At 45.2% G+C, this 15,452-nt stretch overlaps 1 protein-coding gene across 9 annotated transcripts in view; it reads right to left on the reverse strand.

Annotated features, from left to right (window-relative positions):
- dennd6b (DENN/MADD domain containing 6B) overlaps positions 1 to 15,452 on the reverse strand; it is a 170,043-nt gene that overhangs the window by 50,821 nt on the left and 103,770 nt on the right. For all 9 annotated transcript variants that reach the window (XM_070897302.1, XM_070897301.1, XM_070897305.1 and 6 more), the window contains one exon: positions 12,739 to 12,804. In XM_070897302.1, the coding sequence (XP_070753403.1) occupies positions 12,739 to 12,804 (66 nt within the window). The remainder of the gene's footprint in view (positions 1 to 12,738; positions 12,805 to 15,452) is intronic.

Below are 15,452 nucleotides of genomic sequence, written 5' to 3' on the forward strand. Positions count from 1 at the left end.
AGTGGTGGCTGGTGTGCAACAGCCATCACACGCTAAAAAAATCCACGCACAGGCATCTTCCACCTCCAAGATGTAGTTCGGGATCTGGAATATTAGGTCCTTCATTGAAACACCTGTGAACTCATCCCTTTTTGACGTGGAAGCAGATCGTCCTCGCTTCGAGGAACTGCCTATGATGATGATGACTAGTTACCATTTGCCAAGCAGAAAATGACCGATTTATCCCAAACTCTCTCTTTTCTGTTAGTTAGCCAATCCTCTATCCATGCTAATATATTACCCCCAACCCCATGAGCTCTTATCTTGTGCAGTAACCTTTTATGTGGCACCTTATCGAATGCCTTCTGGAAATCCAAATACACCACATCTGCTGGCTCCCCCTTATCCCTCCTTCTTTAAATAGGGGCATTACATTTTCAGTTTTCCAATCCGCTGGGATTTCTCCAGACTCCAGGGAATTTTGGTTGATAGCAACCAATGCATCCACTATCTCTGCAGTCACTTCTTTTAAGACCCGAGAATGTAGGCCATCAGATCCAGGGGACTTGTTCACCTTTAGTCCCATTATTTTGTTTACCTAAATTATAGGCTACTGCCATGAGAGATGGCTTATTCTAAAATTGAAAACGAATGTTTAAGTTATGTCTGATGCTGCAGAGGCTACAGTCCTACTTACATGGAACTGTATTTATGATGTATTCTGAGCACAATCCCTTAATGTGGTTACAGTCGACTTGTGACAAAATGCATGCCTGTTGCGATGAAGCATCACCCTGGAAGGATACAACACTGTTATCCAACATTGCAGTGGTTCCCAAAACAGGGTGCTGACACACTGTCACTTCAGCAGTAAGTGCAGATTCAATCCTCGTGAATAATGCATTGGCATCACTCACGAGTATTGAATTTGAAAAAGTTACAGGACAAAAATGAAGCTGTTCTCTCCAAGTAGCTGCTCCTTCAAATCAGTTACAATAGATAAAGAGATATCTTGCTGGAGCGGGGCATCTCACGGTACTAGCCGTTAGTTAGACTTTTTCCTGCATCCTTTAACTTGCACCGCAACTTGCGGGGAGTGCAAGCTGATAACGGCGTAGCGAGTGCAACGGGGCATCCGAGACCAATGAGATTTACAGATTGAGAAGCAGAGGAACGACAGAGAAGGAGGGTGAATTAGAGTCAAATCAGCTACTGAAAGAGAAATAAAGAGGGAAAGAGACAGAAAGGAAAAGGAAGAATACATTTTAAAAATTGAAATTTGAAATTTTGAAAATCTCTTAACAATTTACCACATGCAGGAATGTGACAGTTTGTTACTTTCTGAACCAGAGGGATTGATTGGTACTGCTTTAACAATGATCACATTGTTAAAAAGGTGCCAGATTGTTAATTATGAGCCCTAACTTTCAGCGGCGAGTTTAATGGACAATTAATTTGCAAAATCCAGCAAGTTCTAAAAAAAATAACAGGGAGGCTAAGGGCGAAATACCGTTCGTGTGAAGCAAACTGCAGAGCAACGCAAGTCGAGCAGCAAGTTCTGGTGATTCACAACTCAGGGCATATCTCTAATCCCCTGAATTTTCTGACCGATTTGCACATTAATACTGGCGTGTGTCGTGAACTCGGTTACTTTTCCAGGATTTGGCACAAAGAATTTAAAGATCAGCTTAAATCAATACAAATATTGCACGCTTGTCTGTTTCCAAGGTTACAAGTAGGAGACAGGTTTCAAGGCAGATATTTCAAATATATACATTTTGTCTGATTGCTTCAGTTATCTGTATGACAGCCAATAATATTTGAATCAGTGTCAATTATCAGATCCAGCAAACTTTGGCAAATCAGCCGAGGGGTATTTAAATGGCTGAATTTGTTTATTAAACAGAATTAGAAGAGAGGAGAGCTGAAGCACAGGAGATTATTCAGCCCATTGTGTCTGTGCCGACTCTTTGGTATTAGCAATCAAACTAATCCCACTACCCTGCTCTCCCCATAACCCTGCATCAATCCCAAACTAATCACACTGCTTTGCTCTCTCCCCATAGCCCTGTATCAATCTCAAACAAATCCCACTTCCCCCCCAGAACCCTGTAACTTCCTCTGTTTCAAATATTTATCCAATTTTTCCTCAGAATAGTCTCTGCCTTGTAGGCTGGTTACTATGATAGGGAGTGGCAATGGAATAAAAGAACGAACAAACAAAAATTTTTTGGTTAAGTGTAGTCACTGTTATAATGAGGAAATTAAGCAATCAATTTGCACACAAGGTCCCAGAACAATGAAATAAATGACTAGATAATCTGTTTTAGTGATACTGGTTGAATGATGAAGTGTTGGCCAGGTCATCAGGAAAACTGCCCTGCTCTGAAGAGTGCCATGGGATCTTTTACATCATCATCAGAGACAGTCCCTCGAAATCGAGGAAGACTTGCTTCCACTCGAAAAGAGAGCTCTCAGGTGACTGAACAGTCCAATACGGGAATTACAGTCTCTGTCACAGGTGGGACAGTCAGTCGCTGTAGGAAAAGGTTTGCCTCATGCTCCTTCTGCTGCCTGCGCTTGTTTTCTGCGTGCTCTCGGCGATGAGACTCGAGGTGCTCAGCGCCCTCCCGGATGCTCTTCCTCCACTTAGGGCGGTCTTTGGCCAGAGACTCGGTGGGGATGTTGCATTTTATCAAGGAGGCATTGAGGGTGTCCTTGAAACGTTTCCTCTGCCCACCTGGGGCTCGCTTGCCATGTAGGAGTTCAGAGTAGAACGCTTGCTTTGGGAGTCTTGTGTCAGGCATGCGAACAATGTGGCCCGTCCAACAGAGCTGGTCGAGTGTGGTCAGTGTTTCGAAGCTGGGGATGTTGGCCTGATCGAGAACACTGACGTTGGTGCGTCTGTCCTCCCTGGGGGTTTGCAGGATCTTGCGGAGACATCGTTGGTGGTATTGCTCCAGTGCTTTGAGGTGTCTACTGTATATGGTCCATGTCTCTGAGCCATACAGGAGGGCGGGGATCAATACAGCCCTGTAGACCATAAGCTTGGTGCCAGATTTGAGGGCCTGATCTTCGAACACTCTCTTCCTCAGGCAGCAGAAGGCTGCGCTGGCGCACTGGAGGCGGTGTTGAACCTCATCGTCGATGTCTGCCCTTGCTGATAATAGGCTCCCAAGGTATGGAAAGTGGTCCACGTTGTCTAGGGGCGCGCCATGCATCTTGATGACTGGGGGGGGGGGGGGGGGGGGGGCAGTGCTGTGTGGCGTGGTCAGGTTGGTGGAGGACCATCAACTGACCAAGCATCCGGGGCCTCTGTTCAAGGGTTCATCTGAAATACAGCTGACGGATCAATGCCCTGCACCCCGCAGAAACAGGCAGCAGAGCTAAAATAGAGCGGGTGAGCTTTACACCCATTTCTGCTTCCAGTTATTTTTCTAGGGCCTTCTGCTGGGAACAGAGTCACCCATCCGATCAGGCCAGAGCAATCAGCGAGGACGCTCGACTCAGTAAAACCTGGCAGTATAGCAGAGGAGGCTCGAGGGGAAGTGGTCAGGAGTAAACCGGCAGGCTCCGCAAAATAATGTGCATGTTTCCCAGCCTCCTGAAAATGCCCAGTCGGCTCCCAGAACCCAGAAGAGGGAACTTCAGCCAGGCATCTGTTTACCGCCTGCAGGTGACCCGCTCACTGGCGATATCCACTGGACGGCTGGTCTATAGTTAAAATCAACTCTAGCTTCCAAGATACTGCAGCGCTCCCTTAATACTGCCCCTCAGACAGTGCAGCACTCCCTCACTACTGCCCATCAGTCAGTGCACGCTTCTCCAATTCTGCCGTTCCGACAGTGCAGCATTGCCTCGGACAGTGCAGCACTCCTGCGACAGTGCAGCGCTCCCTTAGTTCTGACCCTACAACAGTGTAGTGCTCCCTCAGTACTGACCCACCGACAGTGCAGTGCTCCCTCAGTACTGATCCTCAGACAGTGCAGTGCTCCCTCAGTACTGACCCTCCAACAGTGCAGTGCTCCCTCAGTACTGACCCTCCAACAGTGCAGCGCTCTCTCAGTACTGCGCTGAAGTGTCAGTCTAGATTCTGTGCTTATAGATTTGGGCTTGAAACCATGACATTCTGTTTCAGTGGCAACACTGAGCCAAGGCTGACACCTTGTACTTTGTTAGTTATAGGAATATATATTCACTGCAATAAATACCATTGAAAGTGTATTAAGTAAAAGAAACAGGAATTTTATCTTGTTTGGTGAAATGTATACTTTCATATATGAACAAAATGATTGGAAAAAATATCAAATTAGATGAAAATGCTGTCTTTAAATAAAACATGCTAAGCTATAATTTTACAGCAAAAAGTGAGAGAGGTTACAGGTAGCAGAAATGTATGTGGATGAGTAGAGCTGAAGATGGGCGGAGGATAGGAGACTGGTCAGGAGCACTGGAGCGATTGAGTCTGGAGTTACAAAGCATGTGACGAAGGTTTCAGGAGCAGATGGATAATATTCAAGGTAGAAGGAGGTGATCTTTGTGATGGAGAGGATATAGATTCATTCAGCTGTCTCAGGATTGTACAAGTCACTGAGGTTGTAAACAGTCGGGTTCAGCTTGAGATAGGGAGGGTAGAGTTGGTGCTTGTGGAATGGAGTTTGTGGTGGTGACCAAAGACAATGGTTGGCGGTTTAGTTGCAGGAAATAATGGCATCCTATCAGAGAAATCTTCCATCTACCCATCATAGCAAATTAGTGTTGCCTGCTTATTTCCATGATTGCTTTGTGCAGCCAGCGTTCTCCGCGTGTTCATTGGCTGCACGCATCAACAGGAGGCATAATATTGCAAGTGCCTAGCGCTAACTAAAGGCAGCCTGCACCTCTAAGAGGTGCTGAGAGTATTTTCAAGGTAGAGAGTGTGCATCAAGGTTTTCAGACACTGCGCTGGAGGTCTTGGTAGAAGAGGTAGAAGAGGTGGAAGAGAGGAGAGATGTCCTGTATTCTCAGGAAGGCAGGAGGACCTTCAGAGACATGCTCAGGAAGCAGTGGGGAAAAAATAGCAGTGGAGGTCAATGCCAAGAGTATAGTTGCAAGAACTCAATGCAGTGCAGGAAGAAATTTACTAATCTCACACGAGTTGTCAAGGTCAGCGAATTTATCTTCAAATGTCATACCCTACCAACTGCTCCATTAGCCTCATCCACTGCTCAATTCACTACACCCCCATCAACCATCTACCAACAATCTCGATCAATCAGGGCTCAACCCTGCTTTACCTCACCCTCACACACTTAGCACTGTTGCAAACCTCACACCCACATCTCTCAGCTCTCACACACTGGCAGCTATTCAACCATGACAGCTACATCACCCAAATATATTGCACGACACTCACTGATATACTTCCTTCTTTCTTGCAGGTGGCAGCAGGAATTAACTGGAAGGGGAGAAGCACACATGCATATTTTAAACCCCATGGAGGAGACAGTGCTGGGCATCAAGGGGAATGGGCATTGCTGAGGCCATGGCTACCGGCGGGGCTGAGAGCGATTGATGATGAGGGTATCAGCACTTGGTACATTGGGAACCTTGCCAGAAAGCTCGCACTCAATGTCATGGAGGATGGAGGAGTCCAGCACCAACTTGGTACAGGGCTTTGCGCAGAGCTTGGAGTCCATTCTTTCCAACATGGAACGGGTGGTCACCTCCATCAGCACACCTATGGCCCAACCATGATTCTGCATCTGATGGCCAATGTCTCAGCTTCCATTGCAGCACAAGCAGCTTCCACCAAAAGTCTGAGTGCTACAGTGCAAGCTCAGACTGCTGCCATCATGGCTCTGGAAACAAGAAATCAAAGGAGCTTCCAGGGCATCGCAGCATTCAAGCAATCTGTTCCCCAACAGATTACTAGGATTCCTGAGGCGCTGCCCCAGAAAGTGACCGTGGCTCCATTGAGTACAAACCTGCTGTTCTCTCAGGATGACAGCATTCGTGCTTCCACCCTTGCAACTCAGCCAGTGCCCTTGCTGTTGCACGTCAGCCAGCCAGCCCAGACTGCTGCAGCCCAGCCAAGATGGTGCAATCTGAAGCAGGGCCTCCTAGGCACACAGCTGCTTGAGGTTGCCCTTCATGGCCATCTGCAGTCTTCTCAATTGAAAGTCAGCAGCTTTCCACCAGTCATGCTGTAGCCACTGGGGAAGCACCTTGTAGAAGCACCAGGAGAGGCAAAGGAACACAGAAAAGGCAGTAGAGAATGCACATGGCAATTTGGTTTATTTTTGTATGCATTATGTCATGATTTAATTTATAAATTTTGATTGGAATGTGTATTTTGTATTGGCTTTTATTTTGGCATTGTGGGAAAGAGGATGATGTGATGGTCAGTGACAGAGAAACGGTAAGGAGTGTGGGACTGTTGATGAATGGGGAGCTGTGGTTGAGGTTACTGGTATCGCTCATTAATTATTTGATCACCTCGAGCCTGGGCAGAAAGCGGCTGTCTACATTGCAGCTTCCCTTCCTCTTCTTCCTGTTCATCCTCTACTTCCTCCTCATGCTCTTGCTCCTCAGCTTCTCGCCCAATAGGTGGTGGCAAGGACTGCTTTCTTATAATGGCAAGGTTGTGCAACATGCAGCATACCACCAGAAATCTTGAGACCCGCTCAGCTGAATACCTCCAGAACAATTCAGGCATGGAAGCGTTGCTTGAGGATGTCAATGGTGTGTTCTATAATATTCCTTGTGGCAGCATGGCTCTCCTTGTATGCCTGCTATGGATTCCAGACCGGAGTCATGAGCCGATAACCCTTGTCGCCCAGTAACCACCCTTTGATTTGCCATGGTTGTTCAAATTCAGCTGGCACAGAGGACTTCCGCATAGTGAACGAATCATGACTACTGCCAGGATACCAGGCATTGACCTGCATGATGCGCTGCCTGTGGTCACACACTAGTTGCACATTTAAGGGAATGGAATCCCTATCTGTTCAGAAAAGTGACAGAGCTGACATGAGGCCCAAAGAAGTGTGTTTGCAGTCAATGGTACCCTACACTATGCAGAAGCCTGCAATCCAAGTGAACTGTTGTTCTCGCTCTGCCTGCTTGACTCTGGCAAGAGGAAATGAGGTGAAGCTGTATAGATCATCTCAGTGACCTCCCTTATTCAGCAGTTCACTGCAAACTGCATGATGTTACTTATATCTCCAGCAGCAACCTTGACAGCCACAGACAATGGGGTCCTTGCCCTGCTCGGAGGTTGATATTGTGGCTGCAACAATTGGCAGATTTCAGTCACGACCTCTATAGTGAAGCGCAGATTTCGCAAGCATTGGTTGTCACTGAAATTCAAGTAAGAGAATTGTTCCCTAAACACCCTTTCTGGATATGGCCACCTGCTGAGTGCCCTTCTCCCCCTCCTCGCTTTTCGAGCATCTTGTCCTGTTGTGTGTGGCCTCTCTTCATTCTCCCAATCATACTCAATTCCATGGGGAAGGCCTACTAGGCCACGCATACATGCAAGCAACTGGTTTCAGCACAAGCCATCAAAAAAAAGTACTTCAGGACCTGCCACACCACTCTCTGTAGACTAATGAAACTTTCTACAGATATGGAAAAGCCCATCAAAATGCAGTTAAGTTACACAACAGCCAGAAGAAATACTTCAGCAACTAACCTGCAAGTTATCCCTTTAAATAGTGCTGGTGGAGGGCCATGCCGTTTAACGCCATGTTCAGCTGTGCAAGGTTAAGGGCGTAAGCTGCAGTGCAGAGCTCGAAAATGGCAGTTCTGGTGTCAAATAAACATTGGACACTAACTGACATCATGATCTGCCTGCTCTGCATGCTGCCTGCCGGTGGTCGTTAGGTGCACCAGAAAAAGGCGGCTCATGACAAATGTAAGGTTTATAATACAGTAGAGAACCAAGCTGAAAGCAGAGGAGCTGAAATTCCGTCCTCGCTGGGTCCACACGAAGTGCGGACGGACCCAGCAAGGCCTCGCAAAAGCCAGTTTTCGGGGCGCAATGCGCATGCGGCGAAAACCGGCTTTTCCGATCGGTCAAGATTTCTCTTGACAGATCGAACGTATCCCCGGGAGAAGGACATTTGCACGGGCCGAGATTGGGCAATTTGCCCATCTCTTGTCCAGCGAATGTCCTTCAAACTCTTACGCCTGGTGAAAGCAGGCACATGGCCTACTTTTACCAGCATAAGAGTTTTAAAACATCTAAAAATAAAATTTAGAAACACATTTTTATGTTAAAAACCCTGTCCATTAAGGTAAGTTTATTTTAAACTGTATTGAAACACATTAAAAAAAATTTCAAAAAATATTTTTTTCTCTAAAACATTTAGTTCACTTTAATTTCAATTAATTTTAACTATGTGAGGTGTTTTATTTATTTATTGTGTTTCTTGTCTTAGAGGTTTATTCCCAGTGATAATAATGAGAACTCGGAGAAACATCATTATCAATGAGAATACTGCAGAGTGATTGATGGTCCAGGTTCACGTGACTCCAGCTCTTTCGTGTGTACAGGGAAGTCCTCTTCCCGTACGCTGCACATCGAAAGAAGGCCTCCGACCAGAATCGAAGGCGCCTCTGGGACCACCAGATACTTCCACAAAAAATTTTGGGTCGGAGGCCTTATTTCGATGTCCACAGGAAGCCTCCGACCGGAATTTCAGCCTCAGAAAATACAGAGCTGATCTAAAAAAAAGGTAGTAAAAAGGACAAAGAGAGAGTATGAGACTAGATTAGTGGCCAACATAAAAGGGAACCCAAAGGTCTTCTATAAACATACAGGTTATTAAAAGGGCAGTCAAAGGGTGGGGCCGATTGGGGACAAAAAGGAGATCCTCTTGCGCACACAGAGGGCCTAACTGAGGTACTAAATTAGTATTTTGTACCTGTCTTCATTAAAGGAGAGAATGCTGCCAATGTAGCAGTAAAGGAGGAGGCAGTACATAAGAAATAGTAGCAGGAGTAGGCCATACGGCCCCTCTAGCCTTCTCCACCATTTAATAAGATCATGGCTGATCTGATCATGGACTCAGCTCCACTTCCCCGTCCACTCACCATAACCCCTTATCGTTTATGAAACTGTCTATTTCTGTCTTAAATTTATTCAATGTCCCAGCTTCCACAGCTCTCTGAGGCAGTGAATTCCATAGATTTACAACCCTCCGAGAGAAGAAATTTCTCCTCGTCTCTGTTTTAAGATCATGCTCTCTAGTTCTAGTCTTCCCTATCAGTGGAAACATTCTCCCTACGTCCACCTCGTCAAGCCCCTTCATAATCTTATAGGTTTCGATAAGATCACCTCTCATTCTTCTGAATTCCAATTAGGCTCAACCTACTGAACCTTTCCTCATAAGTCAACCCCCTCATCCCCAGAATCAACCTAGTGAACCTTCTCTGAACTGCCTCCAAAGCAAGTATATCCTTTCGTAAATATGGAAACCAAAACTGCACGCAGTATTTCAGGTGTGGCCTCACCAATACTTTATATAACTATAGCAAGACTTCCCTGCTTTTATACTCCATCCTCTTTGCAATAAAGGCCAAGATACCATTGGCTTTCCTGGATTGGATAAAAATAGATAAAAAGGAGGTACTTAAAAGGTTGGCAGTCCTCAAAGTAGAAAAGTCATCCAAGTCTGGATGGAAATGTATCCGAGGTTACTGAGGGAAGTAAGGGTAGAAATTTCAGAGGCTCTGGCCACAATCTTCCAATCCTCCTTGGATATGGGAGTGGTGGCAGAAAACTGGAGGATTTCAAATGTTGCACCCCTGTTCAAAAAAGGAGAGAAGAATAAACCCATCAATTACAGACCAGTCAGCCGAAGGTCAGTGGTGGGGAAACTTTTAGAAACAATGATCCGAGACAAAATTAATTGGCACTTAGAAAAGTACGGGCTAACTCATGAAAGTCAGCACGGATTTGCTAAAGGCAAATCGTGTTTGACTAATTTGATTGAGTTCATTGATGAAGTACCATATAATAGACTTGTTAGTAAAATTAAAGCCCATGGGATTAAAGAGGCAATGGGAGTAGTTTTTCAGACTGGAGGGAAGAAATACAGTTGTGCTCTCCAGTGGTCAGAATTAGGACCACTGCTCTTATTGATGCATATCAATGGCCTGGATGTGGGCATAATTTCAAAGTTCAAAGAGGACACAAAACTCTGAAATGTAGTAAACAATGAGGAGGATAGCAACAGACTTCAGGAGAACATGGACAGACTGGTGAAATGTGCAGACACATGCAATTTAACACAGAAAAGTATAAAGTGATTAATTTTGGTAAGAGGAATGAGGAGAGCCAATATAAACTAAATCATGCCATTTTAAAGAGGGTGCAGGAAGAGTGAGACCCGGGGGCGGGCGGGGTGTACATACACAAATCTTTGAATGTGACAGGACAAGTTGATAAAGTTGTTAAAAAAAGTATACAGGATCCTTGGCTTAATAAACAGAGGCATAGAGTACAAACACAAGAAAGTTATGCTAAACCTTTAGAAATCACTGGTTAGGCCCCAGCTGAAGTATTGGGCTCAATTTTGGCCAGGAGTTGCTTCTTTTTTTTGGAGTAACTTAGTTTTTCTGGCATAACTTAAAAATTCCCATTTTCCACAATCAATTTGCACCAGTGTAAGTGAGTTAGATACGATTTTGTTAGTTTCGTTTTTTTTCCCCAAAAGCCCAGGTCGAGCGGCCTCCCGGTGCGATTTCTAAGATTAAAGTGATTAAAGCTTCAAATCAAATGGTGCAATCAGTCCGTGCAATTGCCACTCTGTCATCATCCTCATCATAGGCAGTCCCTCGAAGCGAGGACGACCTGCTTCCATGCTAAAAAAAGAGATGCGTTCACAGGTGTTTCAATGAAGGACCTAATATTCCAGATCCCGAACTACATCTTGGAGGGTGGAAGATGCCTGTGCTTGGATTTTTTTTAAACGTATGGTGGCTGTTGCACACCAGCCACCATACGGGCTTGACAGAGCTAGGCCTTGGTCCAGTGGCAAGGATTACCCAAGATGACTGGAGACCAGCTCTGCTGTACGGACTGAACGCGCACATATATAGCAGTGTGGGCTGGCTCGTGCTGCCCCATGGCCCTCGCCTCTTCTGGGCCCCGGTCATTTCCTTCTACAAACTCTTGCCGCTCCTTCGCCCCTCCTGCTGTGCCTGCCCACACTGCAATCAGCGACCTGGCTTCACGCCGTCGCCCTCCTGCAGCTGCATGCGCTGCTCCCTGTAGTGGCATGCCGCCGCACACTGCTCCCTCCGATGGCCCCGGTCTGCTGATGGTCTTGGAGGCCGGGACCGTGCCGGGCTACCGCACGCTCCTCCCTCTGATGGCCCCGGCCTGCTCCATACTCCTACTCACAACATTTGGCCGGCATCGGGTCCCACACAGCAGTTGCAACAAGACACGCAGAGGCTGGGGATTCCAGTGGCCAGCATTGGGTCCCACACAGCAGCTGCAGTAAGACAGGAGAGGCTGGGGGCGAGGAGCTACTGCGCATGCGTGGACACTCCACTGCGCATGTGCAGACGTCTCGGCACTGTATTCAGCGCAGGACGTTGGCTCCAACTCCGACTCGACTGGCCACGTCGCGTGACCACAGGGAGGAGACCGGACAGCGGCCAAAGTGGGAAGGAAATTTTTCAGCGCAGTTCTGAATGGAGAAAAGCTGCGCATCTCCGGTAAGTGCGCCGAAAAACGGGCTGGGCCAAAATTGAGCCCCGTGTCCAATTCTGGATACCAAACTTTAGGAAGAATGTCATGCCCTTAGAGAGGGTGGAGAAGAGATTTACTAGAATGGTACCAGGGATGAAGGATTTCAGTTATGTGGAGAGACTGGAGAAGCCGTGGTTGTTCTCCTTGTAGCAGAGAAGGCTAAAAGGAGATTTGATAGAAGCATTCAAAATTATGAACAGTTTTGATAGAGTAAATAAGAAGAAACTGTTTGCAGTGGCAGAAGGATCAATAACCAGGGGACACAGATTTAAGGTGATTGGCAAAAGAACAAGAGGTGATATTAGAGGGGAAAATTACGCAGTGAGTTATGATAATCTGGAATGCACTGTCTAAAAGGTTGGTGGAAGCAGCTTCAATAGTAACTTTCAAAAGGGAACTAGATAAATACTTGAAGGGGAAAAATTTACAGGGCTATAGGGAAAGAGCGAGGGAGTGGAACCAATTGGAGCGCCCTACCAAAGAGCCCGCACAGACATAATGGGCTGAATGGCCTCCTTCTATGCTATACCATTCTATGATTCTATGTCAAATGTGATCATTTTATGGTCACTGTCATCTAGGGGTGTCACTACTTCTTTTGTTAGAATGCTATCTGGCTCATTTGTCACTAAATGTGAGTTACCTCTCATTGCATTTCTAAAGCACTGGAAGAGAAACCAATCTCTTGCCAATTCTCTTGTTTTCTATTGGTTCAATTACTAGATCTACTAAAGTGAAAGCAGACAGAGCAGAGAGAGATCCGGGAGATGAAAGAATGGTGTTTGCCTCACTGCACTACCAGTCCTCATCAGAAAGAGGAGATCTTCATCTATTGCATCTGGGCTGGATTTGAGTTCAACTATGAGAAGTAAAAGGTCAGTGTCCGGCTGTCTGTGCCACTATATTTTAATTGACAATGACTCCTGACAACAAAAAGTGATCCATTTATAATCTAATAAGCTGCAAGGCATGACTTGATAAGGATCCCAAAGTGAATGTCAGACCTCCAGTACCTGGCTTTGTGTCCAGTGTCCTAAGCTTCATCAGTTTCTTCACTTTTATTTGTTTTGGTAGATCACCTGAAAAACAAAATCACAATGAGATTGAATAAGCTGTGATTGCTGGAGCTTCACTTTATGCTTCAGAGAGGACTCAAGAAACTACCAAACACGGAGCTTATGCTTAAATGAGGTTAGATGGTAGACAATAACATAAAATAACAGGACAAACCTACTATATATAAAGGATAATAGTGGAAGGACAGCACACGTGGAACACAAGTGGTACAAGGCAGTTATAACATAACTCAACAGAACAGCTTGAGTGAGTTAGCAATAGCAATTAATCAAGAAATATTACTTTATACACCGTTCGTTGCTGTGCTCAAGTTGGCGGCCACGTTTCTGACATTACAACAGGGACTACATTTGAAAAGCACTTCATTGGCTGTTAGGTGCTTTAGGATGAACTGAGGTTGTGAAAGGTGCTATATAAATGCAAGTCTTTATTTCTAAAATTTTTTAATGGGGTTATATCATATTCATGACACATTTTGGGATTTTTTTCACCATTTTGCTACAGAAATAATTTGGAAAAAATTTGTATTCGAACATTGGGATTTTAAAAGTGTATTTACACAAGCTCAAACAAAACACTGAGACAAAAGGTTATTAAAATGCAAATAAGCTTTCCTTTCTCCCTCTTGTGCTTATCTAAGTTCCCCTTAAATATAACTATGCGATTAGCCTCAACTACTCCTTGTAGTAGCGAGTTCCGTATTCTTACCACTCTGAGTAAAGAAGTTTTTGCTGAATTCCCGATTGGATGTTTTGGGGACTATCTTATATTTATGGCCCCTAGTTTTGGTTTCCCCCTTCAAAGAATTCAATAAGGTTGGTCAAGCATGACCATCCCTTTTGAAATCCATGTAGACTATTCATTATATTTTTGGTTTCCAGATGTTTTGCTATTACATCTTTGAGTAACGATTCCATTATATTTCCTAATAACAAGCTAACTGGCCTATAGTTCTCTGTCCTTTCTTAAATATAGGAATAACATTGGCGGTGGATAAGCAATGGCAAACATTTAAAGATCACATGGATGAACTTCAGCAATTGTACATCCCTGCCTGGAGTAAAAATAAAACGAGGAAGTTGGCTCAACCATGGCTAACAAGGGAAATTAAGGATAGTGTTAAAACCAAGGAAGAGGCATATAAATTGGCTAGAAAAAGTAACACACCTGAGGACTGGGAGAAATTTAGAATTCAACAAAGGACACGAAGGGTTTAATTAAGAGGGGGAAAATAGAGTACGAGAGGAAGCTTGCAGGAAACATAAAAACTGACAGCAAAAGCTTTTATAAATATGTGAAGAGAAAAAGATTAGTGAAGACAAACGTAGGTCCCTTGCAGTCGGATTCAGGTGAATGGGGAATAAAGAAATGGCAGACCAATTGAACAAATACTTCGGTTCGGTCTTCACGAAGGAAGATACAAATAACCTTCCGGATGTCCTAGGGGACAGTGGGTCTAGTGAGGAGGAGGAACTGAAGGATATCCTTATTAGACGGGAAATTGTGTTCGGGAAATTGATGGGACTGAAGGCCGATAAATCCCCACGGCCTGATAGTCTGCATCCCAGAGTATTTAAGGAAGTTGCCCGAGAAATAGTGGATGCATTGGTGATCATTTTCCAACAGTCTATCAACTCTGGATCAGTTCCTATGGACTGGAGGGTAGGTAATGTAACACCACTTTTTAAAAAAGGAGGGAGAGAAAACGGGTAATTATAGACCGGTTAGCCTGACATCAGTAGTGGGGAAAATGTTGGAATCAATCATTAAGGATGAAATAGCAGCGCATTTGGAAAGCAGTGACAAGATCGGTCCAAGTTAGCATGGATTTATGAAAGGGAAATCATGCTTGACGAATCTTCTGGAATTTTTTGAGGATGTAACTAGCAGAGTGGACAAGGGAGAACCAGTGGATGTGGTGTATTTGGACTTTCAAAAGGCTTTTGGCAAGGTCCCGCACAAGAGATTGGTGTGCAAAATCAAAGCACATGGTATTGGGGGTAATGTACTGACGTGGATAGAAAACTGGTTGGCAGACAGGAAGCAGAGAGTCGGGATAAACGGGTCCTTTTCAGAATGGCAGACAGTGACTAGTGGAGTGCCACAGGGCTCAGTGCTGGGACCCCAGCTCTTTACAATATACATTAACGATTTTGATGAAGGAATTGAGTGTAATATCTCCAAGTTTGCAGATGACACGAAACTGGGTGGCGGTGTGAGCTTTGAGGAGGACGCTAAGAGGCTGCAGGGTGACTTGGACAGGTTAGGTGAGTGGGCAAATGCATGGCAGATGCAGTTTATTGTGGATAAATGTGAGGTTATCAATTTTGGGGGCAAAAACACGAAGGCAGAATATTATCTGAATGGCGGCAGATTAGGAAAAGGGGAGGTGCAACGAGACCTGGGTGTCATGGTTCATCAGTCATTGAAAGTTGGCACGTAGGTACAGCAGGCGGTGAAGAAGGCAAATAGTATGTTGGCCTTCATAGCTAGGGGATTTGAGTATAGGAGCAGGGAGGTCTTACTGCAGTTATACAGGGCCTTGGTGAGGCCTCACCTGGAATATTGTGTTCAGTTTTGGTCTCCCAATCGGAGGAAGGACGTTCTTGCTATTGAGGAAGTGCAGCGAAGGTTCACCAGACTGATTCCA

Source organism: Pristiophorus japonicus, chromosome 13, assembly GCF_044704955.1.
Source record: "Pristiophorus japonicus isolate sPriJap1 chromosome 13, sPriJap1.hap1, whole genome shotgun sequence".
Taxonomy (NCBI): Eukaryota; Metazoa; Chordata; class Chondrichthyes; family Pristiophoridae; genus Pristiophorus; species Pristiophorus japonicus.